The 14,215-nt window shown below is 35.0% G+C and overlaps 1 protein-coding gene across 1 annotated transcript; it reads left to right on the top strand.

The window, feature by feature from the left end:
* LOC18784650 (glycine-rich protein A3) lies at positions 3,050 to 6,533 on the top strand. The gene is made up of 3 exons (XM_007218373.2): positions 3,050 to 3,227; positions 5,161 to 5,566; positions 6,031 to 6,533. Exons 2-3 carry the CDS (start codon positions 5,185 to 5,187, stop codon positions 6,255 to 6,257), a joined length of 609 nt encoding a protein of 202 aa, XP_007218435.1. The 5' UTR covers positions 3,050 to 3,227; positions 5,161 to 5,184; the 3' UTR covers positions 6,258 to 6,533.

The raw sequence follows: 14,215 nt of genomic DNA, 5'->3' as shown, positions 1-14,215 counted from the left end.
TTATTGATTTACCCTAATATAAAATGACCAAAAAGGATATATGGAATTGTGAAACAAATATAATTTTAATAAGTATACCCCACTAATCATATTCAACTGTAATCAAGAGAGTACTTGGTGCCCATCTTTGTGATCTGCGAGTCAGAATGGCTTGGAGTAGATGAAGTCTTCCTTCTTTCTTCTCAGAATTATTTCTTAACAACTTGGATTAGACAACTTAAAAAGCAGCGACACATCTACTGGACAACTTTTAGAAGGATGCTTTTGACTTGGCTGTTGTCAATGTTGACTAATTCTGCATATTGATTGGAGAGCTTCTTGCTGTTTCTTGATGTGAGTAAATAACATCAAGGTTTCAATCTATTATGTACACTTTAGAATCCAATTAATCTATTTGAATTGCTTATTTATTTATTTATTTATGTATTTGGATGCCTGTCCTAAGGAGTTTCAAAGCCTCTGTTGTACTTTTGAAATTATGCAGATTTGCAAATTGGGTTACTTTTGAAGAGAGAAGAATAGAGGCATTACAATAAATTATGTTCTTATAAGTGAAAAACAGGAAACTTGATCAATTTTAGTGAACCAAAAGTACAACTAAGAGCACTAGCTTTGGGGGAAAAAGTCTTGTTATTCGTACACGTCCACCTCAATGTGAGGCTTAGAACAGGCCAATAGAAAACAGTTTTGGAAGGACACAAATGAATTGGGCTCTTATACATTGCAGAGACATTATTCTAGTTTTTTGTAGCATATATCAAAATAAAAGCAACATCAATAGGATCATCAGCAAAGATAATACTAACATGAATCATCTTTGTGACTTCAGCAATACTTGTTTGTTATACCATTTTAGCTTGGATTGGACTAGACAAAATTTTATCCCATGTTTGTTTTCACTTGGTTCTAATTTTAAGTGGGACTGTTAATGCTGGGCCACCAAAAACACCTCCTTAGGTGTTCTTAATGAGACCCGCTTGGAAAGGGCGGACTAGACAGTCCCGAGACCCAAGTGCCTGCAACAACCAAAGCGCCTGCAACCACCCAAGCGCTAGCCACAACCTCCGACCACCCAAGAGACATCCATAACCACCTACCATCCCAGCGCCTACAACTAATCCAATCCCCGACCGTCAAAGACACACGCAGCCAATTCCAATCAGTTTCGACAAGTACCGATGAGAGACAATGACTTCGCAGCTTGAACTATGGGTTGTGAACGATAGCGACTGTGCAACGATGGCGACTGTGAGACGACGATGATAGCGCAAGCAAAGGGAGAAGTAGAAGACGAAGTAGATTGAGAAGAAGCAAAGAGAAAAAAATTCGGGAAAAAAAAAAGCAAAGAGAAAAAATTTCAGAAAAAAAAACAAGGAGAAAAATAGAATTAGAAGAAGAGGCGAAGGAGATGGGATGGAGAAGAAGAATAGGAGGAGGAGGACGGAGAAGAAGAAGCAAGCGGAAGGAAGAAGAAAGTGTTGAGATGCGGAGAGAGAGAGAGAGAAGAAAAATAAAAAATAATAATAATAAATTCACTTTGATATATTTTTAAAAATTCAAAAATAAAAAAAATAAAAAAATCTATTACTAGTCTAACATATACCAAACGCAGTACAAGTGTTATCCAACTTAGGCCAAGCCAAGCCAATTCAAGATAGTACTATTATTTAGTCCAGTCCATGACAATCCTTCGTACCAAACGACCCCTGATGTCTTGCACGCAGTTCCATATGAAAAATCAAAGATTTAAAAATACTATTAAAAAAATAAAGCTGAAAATCAACTATAAAATAGTATTAGGGTGTACTAGTGGTGTTTTTGGTAGTTCTATAGGGTGTACTTAGTTAATTTTATATCTTAATTAAAATATTAGGGTGTAGTTAATTTTATATTTTAATTAAAATATTATGGTGTACTTAGATCATAGGGTGTACTCAGTTAATTTTAGGATTTGTTTAGCAGCACTTTAATAATAATTATTGTATAAGACATAATACAGATTACAAATTGCGAGCGCATAGAGACCCTAATGACTCATTTAGCTTTGACCCAAGTCTAGTCTTTCACGCCAAATAAGGTCCGTTGACGCCCTGATGATCCTTTTATCAAACAAAATATAATATGTACAAAGGGTATGTAGCACAAGTGATTAAGAGCATTTACCTTTGCATTTGAAGTCTTAAGTCTGATTCTATCTCTTTCAATATTGCTTGTATAAAAAATAAAAAAAATAGAACATATTTAATGTGCATTTGCATTGTGTAGCATGACACCTCTTACCAAACTTATGTTGTAAGATAAATGTTGCATATACTTGCATTGCCAAATTATAAATTTAGATATCATATTCAAGTACAGATGAGCACAAGTTAGTTACATCCAACCCACCTCCAATTACTAATCGAACCATAATCAGTGAACACTTCGGATAAAATCGGCTCTCATAGAAAAACTTGGTGGTAACCAAATCAAATTGGGCCCGATTCGATATGCTTAGAATGATTTTACAAGAATAATTTTTAAATGAGAATCTAAACATTGAACAGTTCACGACGTAAACCAATCTCTTTTTTTTTTTTTTTTGGGATCAAATAGAAAAATTTCATTCATCACTAGCACCAAACAAACGATAAAAGTTTACAGACGAACGAAGGGCGGTAATGTGGCCTCATTAAAACCTTGCCATAAAAAAACCCTAATGGAAAAAAATTCGGTCAAGAAAAAAGAGTATCACCGCACCTCAAAAATGCAAACAAAAATTTACGCCATATTTCTATCCTTATCTAACAGAATAATTAGCACGTGAGTGATTTAGTTCTAAATGAAAATAATTAATCCAGTAGTTCTTAACAAATTAGCATCTATCTATTCTTCCCACTTCTTTTACTCTCTCCTCCTCATTTTCAACAACTTCCTATTTTAAAGTATTTTACATATATATTTTTTTCTTTTTCTAACAAATCATTTTACATCTTATCCACCGTTCTTTTCTTAGGTTCTATTTTCCCTCTTCTAATATCGCTTGTATAAAAAAAATTTGAACACGTATTGGACCAAAAAAAGAAAAAGGAAAAAACGTTTTGCACACGCATTTGTTTGTGTTTGTTTAAGGTCGAAGCCTCGAAGGGACCGCGCATGCAATCTTAACAAGAGAAAAAAGAAACACTTCTAAAAAATTGTCACACCACAAACCACCGTTTCAAAGAGTCTGCAACCTCCATCAATTGGTGAGCAATCTCAATATTTCTTCCAATAATTGCCGCCTATTCACTATGAATAATTATATTATTTGCTTTTGAAATCGTGATGATCTTTTGTTGCTCTAAGAATTTTCTTCTGGGTATGTAGATTTATGAATTTGTTTTTCTTTCTTTGTTCTTATCGTTGTTGTTGAATGCAGTCGATGAAACCGCTTTTCTTTTCATTTTTCTGAAAACTATGCCTGAATTGAACATGGGTTTCTTGTTTGAATCTTAATGGTGGGTTGGTCATGGGATATTTGAGATCATGGATTTCGAATTCTAGAAAAGGAGGTTTCTTCTTGCATTGTGATTTCATGAATTTCATCTTCCTTATGGATGGAATTGCTGCTAACAGCTTTTCTCTTCATCCTTTCCAAAACCATGCTTTTAATAACACGGGCCTTTGTAGCTCGAGTGGTTAAAAACGGTTACTTCTATATCCAAAGTCATGTGTTCGTATCCCCCTCCCCTATATCGCTTGTGTAAAAAACAAAATTACATGGGCTTCTTTTGGGATTTCATTTTCATTGTGATAAATATCCATTCTGATAGACATTGAGGTACATTGTTCATTATGTGCTTAATTTAAACGTCGCTATGTCACAAAATGATCATGAAATTATCCTTTGGTCAAAGCCATACCAAAAGAAAAAAAAAGTAGCAAAAGTTAGGAATTAGTGTTTCATATGGTATCATGTGGCAATTGGGTGTAGTATTATATGTGTCTTTCTTTCTTTAGATCATCAGATTTATTAGAGTTCAATGTTCAAAAGCGTGGCCTTTAAGGGCTCGAGGTGGTGTAGCCTCCATTAGAATTGTGTTCATTTCATTGAACCTTCTGAAAAAGTTTGAACTGATGGGGTGTTTTGATAGTAAGGGGGGCTTTACTTAAATGGTAAAAGAAAATCACTTTCACAATTCCATAATTTTATTGGTGTTTAAACAGTAGGTTGTAAGTTGTTCACTGCTAGAGGTATTTGGTTTTTAAATATTTTTTTCTATAGAGTTGCTGCATATCTGGTGAACTTTTGACACCAGAGGGTGTTGAATTAGCCTTGGAAAAAGAAGACATCCCTTTTCGGTATTTCTCATTTGTTAAATCTAATAGAGATTTATCACACATTTAATGGATTCTTTGTTTTTGTAAAGACCTATAAAGGAAATTATTAGAAAAATGTTTAAAGGATTTCATTTGACAAGTTCAATTACTGATCATCATCATCATACTTGCCTTCATCTCATACATACCGGTCCTATTATCTGAAGTACCATCTTACACCCTTTTTTATTATGTGTCGTATTTCAAATCAGAAATTTTTTTCTTTCAGAATTTTTCATTTTTCGTGATGTCATATAAGTCCTAGTCCATATCTTAGTATTTTACCTTCGTTTATGGGTGTTTCCAGGTTTGTGTTCCAATATTTTTCTAATACGGTGATTGTTAATTCTGCCTTTTCTAGTCACTCCTATCATCCATCTTAACATTCTCATGCATCCACTACATGGATGCATGCTCTTAAATTTGGTTTATTTGGGGAGTTGAATTGCTGATATTCTTCCCAATTTTCTATATACACTTGTGCACAATAGGTAGAGCTAGGTTGTGATTGGAAATTCTCTTTATCATGGCTGTGGTAGCTTGGTTCCAAGATGTTCTCTATTCATTTGAAGTTTAGCAGAATAATAGTTGCTATTAACTATAACCCATAAAGTGGAAACCATTTTGATAAAAGGACCTCTGTTTAAGAAGTAAATGGTCACATTGCATTTAATAAATCTGTTCATTTGGACTCTGTCAAAGTAGTGAATTGTTCCAAGGAACAGTATGATGTGATTTGGGCGTGGCTGTTGGCTGTGTTTGCTTCCTTCGTATTACTTTCTTTTCCCCAATGATTTATTGAACGATAATTTTATGCAGGCTTTAGTTTCAAGTTGAAGTAAGATGGGAGGGGGAACAAACAACAATGATGAGTCTAGTGACAGAGGGCTATTTTCAAATCTTGCTGGCTTTGCTGCTGGACACTTTCCCCGGCCTGGATCACACAATGGATATCCCCAACAAGGTTACCCTCCTCAAGGCGGGTACCCTCCCCAAGGCGGGTACCCTCCTCAAGGCGGCTATCCTCCCCACGGCGGGTACCCTCCCCAAGGCGGGTACCCTCCCCAAGGGGGATACCCTCCCCATGGTGGACACTCTCCTTCGGGTGGGTACCCTCCATCTGGGTATCCTACTACCCCTGCAGGATATCCACCAACCGCCCATCCTGCGGCTGGTGGATATCCGCCAGCCAGTTATCCAGGTCAATCAGCTCCACATCATTCAGGTATTCAAATCACTTATTTTATTTTCAATCGAAAATCAACAAAATTGCCTGTCGGAACCTTGCCTAACATTAGGGTTGTCCAAGAACTGAACTGAACCACGCAAAGTTTTGTGGTTTTGATAGAGCTACCTTTTTTACTATTATTGTCCAGTTAAATTTGGTTTGAAAAAGAAAAAAGGTTTCAACTTATCCAAAACAGGTGCTTATGACCATTCAATATGAGCATAGTTAGAAAGGCTGTTGGTAGAGTTACATTACACTGTTCCACTTTGTTTTTGGAGGATCACAAGCATCAATTAGAGTTTGAGAACATCATTCTCAGGCATCAACTTATAGAAAGTCATGTAGTGCAAGTAATGTTACCTCTCTGTAGTTATAATACAAGGACCATTGAATATATTATCTTTGTTGCAATTTGTGCTGACTTAATTTTATATATATATATATATATATATATATTACAGGGCGTGGATCTGGCATGGGAATGGGAACGATGCTAGCTGGGGGTGCTGCTGCCGCGGCTGCTGGTTACGGGGTTCACCATCTTGTTCATGGGCGTGGTGGTGGTGGTGGCGGCGGCGGCTATGGTTATGGGGGTTACCCTGGTGGCTTTGGTCATGGGAAGTTCAAGCATGGCAAACATGGCAAGTTTAAGCATGGAAAGCATGGCAAGTTCAAGAAATGGAAGTAATTAATAGCTTATCCAGGCAAATATAATCGTCAGTTCAAGATCTAAATCCCTTTATTGATAATACTGCAGTACTATTGGACTGCCATTATTTATTCTTGCCTTTTATTCTTTTTATTCTTTTTTTTTCCTTCTGAAAAGCTGCTATTGTGCATGTCATTTTAGTCTTGTGTTCCTTTATTGTAAATAATGTGTTTTTTTTTTCCCTGATGTCGTAAATATCTTTCGATTTAAAAATCAATAAGTAAAGGTTTTTCGTTTAATCTATAGCATTGTTTGATATAGTTTTACAAGCCTGTTCTTACCATGTGGGTGTGGCACAGCCCAAGTAAGGATGGCAACAGATTGTTCCTTAGTTCCTCTTCCTTTTGATCTTTCTTTCAAGAGGGATGGCAGCACGATTGTGCTTGAGCAACGCAACCTCCCCTTAAATATCCCAAAATTTCCAGATTTACCTCAGTCGCTAGGCTGTCGAGCCGGGCGCCCATCCCCTCCCTTGACCAACTAGCTTAACGCACAGCTACATAATTAAATTATAATCAATAGCAACTAAAACTTGAACGTTCAGCATTTTACATATCGGTATAGACCTAGAAATAAGGTTTAGAGACGAGGTTTTATTTCTCATTCGATTAGTTTGGCTATGAATGGTAAATGCATTTAAATGTATCCATCACCTTACTGTGTCTCAACCGTAGTAATATAAATGTCAATTTTTATAAAAACTTTCAAAAATAGTCAAAATCCACCTAAATGGACTTAAATCACTCAAAACTAAAACCCACATAAAATTGCTACTATTTGATTTTAGATATTTTTTTTCTAGATGAATTTGGTAAACATTAGGAAGAGGAAATCGCACGAGTGGGTTCGATCTTCTAACTTTACATTCCATTCCTCCCATCCTCAGCCCCAGATGTAGCTCCCTCCTCCATCTCCATATAGAGCACTGATCACATGCAATACACACTTTTATGTTCAAGTCAAAGTAGCCAACATAACAAAACACGTCAAAGTAACTTTTTTGGATCCCACATCAATCTTTCTAAGTCCAATGAATACTAAGGGATGATTTGGTTTGGAAATGCATCTCTCACAACAAATTTTTCAAGACTATTTAAGTCTAATTGAATAATAAGAGTTTACTTTGATGTGTCGTACTCCTTCCTACAAGCGTTAGGGAGTAGTCAAAATATTTACATATTGCTTTCTCGTCGTTTAACTCTGCTAATTTGGCCAAACAAGAAGAGGTTCTTGCCGTGCTTTATCGGTGTCATTCATGAGGTATTATTAGTTCAGATTTGTGTTGCTGATTCCCCAAGTCCATCTTAGTTGTGGATTTTAGGTTTACGTGGGTTCTAGTTTTAAGGGTGTATAAGTCTTTTTAAATGTGTTTTCGGCTATTTTTGAAAGTTGTTATAAAAAATGACATTTGTGAAAATATGGGTAAATTTGGCTATTTTTAATAAAAACTCGTTTTTATTTCAGACAGATGCTACACTTATATCTTACTTAAGAATTATTCTCTGCACTCAAGTTCAAATACTCCTCTGCATAATTTAGACTAGCCTCTCTGCACGCGCTTCCGCGCCTGCGAGAGGCTTTTTTTAAAAAAATTTAAATTTATTTTAGAATTAAAAAAGATGATGGGTAGTTGTGTTCCATAAATATAGGATCCATTATCTGATTTTTCTTTTAATTTTAATTTTTTTAATATGAAAAAGTGTGAATTTACCATACTATCCTCATTTAATTAATAATTTCAATTCTTAATGTCTACATTAATCAAGAGTATTTTCTGGTATTTTGAATGTTTTACTATTCTCTGCCTTTTATTTTATATATATGCACAGTTTAGATTAAATTAAAATAAAATATCGTTTGCAAAAAAAAAAACTTATTCTCCTATTAGTTTTTTTAAAATTATTCTCTTATTAATTTTAAAAAAAATTCTCTTATCGCATTTGTGTGCGCATTATTTGTAACACCCTGACCCATGTTTAAGTATTCATTTAATTTAATTAAATGAATAAATTATGAAATTATGACTTTGCCCCTGAGAATAGGGTTATTTTGGTCACTTTTGTAGATCACGTCGATATGAGTCCGTAGACACGTAATTAGCTCAAATCAGAGTTGTAATAAAGAAGTTACGATCAAAGGAATCATAATGGCACAATCTTAAATATTTCAAAATCCAGTTTTTAAAAGATCAGAATTTCGTCTCTCTCTCTCTCTCTCTCTCTCTCTCTCTCTCTCTCTCTCTCTCTCTCTCTCTCTCTCTCTCTCTCTCTCTCTCTCTCTCGTGCATGCGACAGCACCCCATCCCTCAATCGGATTTTTCTTCCCCACCTCCACTTCCGACCGCTGTTGACAACCGGATCGATCCCAAATGAACTGGCCCGACGTCCCCGTCCTGTTCCACCCCTCCGCGGCCTCTGCAGTCAGCCCAAGCTGGCAGAAATTGCGAGAAACCGACCGGTTATTACCTAATTTGGTCATTTGGTTATGCTTTGAATTATCTGAAGGATAGAAGCCTATTTTGTAAACCGTGTGATATTGCATTGTGTGTGCTGGTAGTTGGTTTCTTAAACTGTGATATTTACAAGTGAAAAATTTGGTAAATGTCCGTTTTTCAGGAGAGACTTTGCCGAAATTTCGGCAGAAAGTCTCGTCCCTCTTTTCCTTGATTTAAAATAAAAAAAATGTTACATCGTTAATAAGTAGGCCCGGCATCAGTAAAGTTTGAAATATTACAGAATTAGTCCTGGATTCCGAGGAATTCATAGTGGGTCCTGTCATTATTCTCTTATCATTATCGGTCAAAAGGTCAAGAAAGGTGATAAAGTACGATATGCTTTTTGATAAATATACAACTCTTTAACTAAAGCACCAAAGTTGATTCAGCATCTCTATGGAGTTGGGTTGTTTGTTTCTTGTTATGTCTAGCCCCGTGTTGTTTGTGCAAGCCTTATCGGCTAGTTTTTCTTTTCTATTGGGTAGAACACCCATTTCACACAAAGAAAAAACAGTATAAAGCTTACCACATATATTGTAACATCCTACATCGACCAACGAAGAGGAGGTGATGTGTCTTATGTATATGCCCGCCTCCATCTAGCACAAGGCCTTTTGGGAGCTCATTGGCTTCAGAGTCATGGGAACTCCGAAGTTAAGCGAGTTTGGGCTAGAGCAATCCCAAGATGGGTGACCACTGGGAAGTTGCTCGTGAGTTCCTAGAAACAAAATCGTGAGGGCAGAGAGGGGGGCAGAGAGGGTGACCACTGGGAAGTTACTACGGCGAAACCGATCCGGGGTGTGACATATATAATATGAGAGGTTTGTGGTGTTGTAACACAATCTCTAGAGATTTCAAAAATTACATTAATATTTTATGATGTTTCAATTATTTTCACAAAACACATTTCTTTCATTTTATGTAGAAAAAAAATTGATGATTTAATTAAAAAAAATTCTTCAAATGACAATATTAACCTTAATAATTAAACCTCATAGTATATGTGCAATCTAATCTATGAAGTCAACATTGCCATTTAAAGAAATTATTTTGATGACATCAATAATTTTTAAGTGGAAAATTAACCGATGATTTTGTGAACGCAATATGAAACCTCAATTTATAATAGCTGTAATGATGAAAACTCTTTTTTTCGTTTTGATCGTTTTGTTTGTTTTGGGCCTTGGGGCCTCATATGTTCCAAAAAGAAAAATATAAAGTGTTAATATAAGCAATGTCCATGAATTATGTAATGAAGGCAAAAATTAATATTGGTAATGGATAATGTAATGAAGGCAAAATTAAATGAAGGATGACGGTTTGTTACAGTGTTTACATATTTGAGACTTTTGTTTCCTAGGTAGAAGGGTTGGATTGTAACTTGGATTTGCTATTTTGGATACCAACTTAATAGTAAGGGTGGGCATCAATCTGACCGAATCATGAAGAAGTTAAAAGGTTTAAAAATCGAATCATATCGTATATGATTTGGTTTGATTTGATTTTGAGCTTTTGTAAATTGGCCTAAACCAAATCGGACCGTTTATGTGTATATTTTATATATGTAACACTCTAATTAGGTAAAAACTATATATGAATATTTGAATTGAGCTATATTAGTATTTGAGATTTGAAGTTTTATGGCATGTTGAGCTCTAGATATTTTCCTACTCCAGAAAATAATTTAAGTATGGAGCAAGCTATAAATTTGTTGGTTGTAATTGAGTTAACAATATTGAAAAAATGCAAAAGGAAAGAGAATTGGGTTTAGGTCTAAATTAGCCGAACCAAACCAAACTAAACCGTTTTAAATTGGTTTGATTTGGTGTTTGGTTCGGTTCGGTTTTCTTCATAACTTTTGTCAAAATCAAACCAAATTGTAATTAATTCAGCCGTAATTTTAAAATGAAACCAATCTAATCCAGACCGTACTCACCCCTACTTAGAAGGATCAACATATTTTCTCTCAATTTGGGCCTTCCATGTGAAAAGCATAATGGTGGTCCACTGGTTCTGCCACATTGTAGCCCAAGGGTTCATATTCTGAGAATTTTTTAGGAAAATCACTCCAAAAAGAAAAAAAAAAAAGATTTCAATCATCACCTTCCTAACCCTTATAATCAAAATAGTAATGGAGGAACACTTTGATACACACACACACATATATATATATATATATATATATATAAGAAGAAACAATAATGTTTTGAAAATGGTGAATTTTTTTTTATTTTTAAAATACAAGCGATAACCTAACTTACAAGGTGAGAGGGTTTCTCACACATACACACTACTAAGGTGTTATGAGAGTTCAAAACTGAGACCACTAATTTGCCAGTCAATGCCTTTTTTCACTAGACTAGACTTCCATTGACGAAAATGATGTAGTTCTAATCTACAAGACATGTGTTGGTTTTGAAGAGGATGGCCCTATGATATTTTTTTTCCTTCTTAATTTCTTTTAGCCATTATGAATTTTCTTAAATTAAGCTTGGTATTTGATTAAATAGTACTAAGAAGGATACCGTTTTGGTTGGATCCATTTCAGACCAACGTGAACCATGAAGCATATCAACCATCTAATTAAGCTATATATTATTAGTTAAAGAGTTTTCCAGCCAAAGTTTTGGTTGTTGGATCACTTGTGCAAATCTTCTCAAATCAAGAAAAATATCACAAAAATAATTCATCTAAAAAAATACAAATGAAAACCAACTCATGCAGTCAAAAGTCAAGAACCAGCCATAGTAGAATAACTCATTGCTCACCTACTCTGCAACAGGCTCCCCATGGATTTTGGTCCCTAGCTATGTTGTTGTTGCTGGTTTTAATATATTTTTATTTCATTTTCCTTATTTTCCCCTTTCTTTATCCGTAAGAATAAAAAAGTAAAATTGTACAACCTTTTGGTTTGCATGTTCCTGGGATTTGAGTGGTTTACATGAGGGGCCACCTGCTCCTACTCTCACATGCACTATAGTTGTCCTATGTGCATGTCACTTTTAAACCATTGAATGTACTTCGTTTTGTTGACTACTTGGGGGATTTAGTTCTGTTAATTCAACTACTTGGTGACAATGGCCCTTTACAGATTATGCATTTCTATCCCCTTTCCACACTATAAGTAGATTTAGGATTAAAGCAATGCTAGAGATTATAATTTTTACAACATTTGAATACCAAATGATGACATAGCAAGTGATGCAATCAACATTTAGTGAGGTTGATTTGCTAATCGACATAGGATAGCATGTACACATCACTTGTCATAATATCTAGTTTGTTTTTAAATGTGATATAAAAATATAATAATGCTATTTAGACCTCATTTATAGACTACTTTACTGACCACCCCTCTAATAAAGATAGGTCCCTGAATAGGACATGAAAGATGAGTTGGGTGTACAAAGTTTGCCACAAGCCGTATTGCTATATGTATTGGCATTTTCCCTGAATAGGACATGAAAGATGAGTTGGGTGTACAAATTTTTCCACAAGCAGTATTGCTATATGTATTGGCATTTTCCCTGAACAGGACATGAAAGTTGAGTTGGATTTTTTAAGAGTTATGCTACTCTTACCACATTTGTATACTACTTTCTCATATAATCTTATGTGGCAGATTCTGCCACGTCAATTAAAAAGTGTCAATAAATCATAGCAAATGTTAAATTAATTTTAATTGATGTGTTGTCTACCTCATTCGCCACATAAAATGGCATAAGAATGTTGGAAATTTAATATTAACTAATATTAATTTTCCTATTTGAATGAAAATTAATAAAATTCATTGGGTTAAAGACATGATTCTTGGGTTAAAGACATCTTCACATGGAGGGTAACAACTCTTCAAACTAAGGGATGCATTGTTTGGGATGACAACTCTTTAGACCAAGGGATGCATTGTTTACCTTTTCAGATTGGAACACCTTTTTGGAAAGGATATTTCATCATCTATAAATATAGCAATCCTCATGCAGTTTTATTCTTTCAATCAATTCTCTACATACATACTTTCATATATAGAGAACATTATAGTTTTCATAAAGAGAGGTTCCTGCATAATTTTGGTTCAAAGTTCCTTGTGAATTGTAGTGTTTCTTTCATAAGGAGGGGAGTCGTTGTATCCTGGGAGGCGAACGCTAGTGAACCATAAGCACCAGTGTGGGGCGTAATTCGTCTTAAGGTCAGAGTGTCCAACACTTGCCTTGACTCAATTAAGGTTCTTCTAATTCAATTCTCCTTTTGTAAAAATCTATTTTATGTGCAATATTTATTTTGTTTATTTTATAGCAATTTAGCACTCATATTTTCAACAATCTTAAGACGAATTAATTTGTGTTAATTGCTATGTATATTAGTCTGTGATTATGCATTTAGATGAAAAAGTGAAACGATTTTGATGCTTATTACAGTTTCACTGCATTGTTGACTTGAGTTTGAATTAGTTGGTTATTCATTCAAGTGTTTCACTACTTCTGGGTAAACATTTTTTTTTTTATAATTGGATTTCCGTTCAGTTTCTTTTTGTTTTATACAATTCAAAGTTGCATACATCTAAGTTATCATAATAGGACCCACTCATCAATATTGCCACAAAGAAAGTCTGATTGCGTTCTCTTTCTATTGTTAGACAAAGTATATATACAATTGAAAATTTTCCCTCAGAATTATAGCATCGTTTTTTCTTATTTTTCTGTTTAGCATTTGTTTCTGTTGGACGTCGAAATCTGGAAGTTTTGCTGTGTCAGGCAAAACAAAATTTTTGTGGAGAGAGGCTTTGATGTTCACAAGAGTTTAAATTTCTCTTATACAAGGTATGAGAAGGTTGGAGATCTTCCTATAAGTACCACAAATGTGGAGTTGTCTAACTGAGTATTAGAAGGTTACTCAGTTGAAACAATTATGAAATCTTCACAAAATAAATTAAAACTACTCTTGACGGTAATTTATTTCCATATATGTAATTATGATGGCAATATATTACAGAAATAGTCAACCTAGTGGATCCAATATTTAAAAGTCAGACTAGAGAGTTAGTTGATCATCGAGGGGAATGGGAATATAAGCCTAAATATTTAAAGTCTCCATAGTGGATACCCAACCTAGCTGACTGGAGATCCCAAGATCTAAGTTCAAAAGGGACAACCAAATTATGGATGACTAAGTAGTAGCACTGTCGAGATTACATCTCCTACCCATGTCCTATGATGAAACAGTGCTGCCTGTAGAGTGTTTTAGGGTAATCTTTGATTTTAATGATTCCTATAGATTGGAATTCCGAGCGGGGTAGTGCAGGATACTCTTAATAGGAAGTCACCTATGTGAGTGTGAAATGAGGCGTTTCTATGAGAATTTTCAGGGCTAAATTTTCTAAAGCACTTATGAATGCCAGGAGTTGCTCAGGGCCAAAACGAGCACAACCGATCGAACCAGATATGTT

Source organism: Prunus persica, chromosome G2 (assembly GCF_000346465.2).
Source record: "Prunus persica cultivar Lovell chromosome G2, Prunus_persica_NCBIv2, whole genome shotgun sequence".
Classification (NCBI taxonomy): domain Eukaryota; kingdom Viridiplantae; phylum Streptophyta; class Magnoliopsida; order Rosales; family Rosaceae; genus Prunus; species Prunus persica.
Note: the sequence above shows the minus strand (reverse complement) of the source record. Positions and strands in the feature narration are given on the sequence as shown.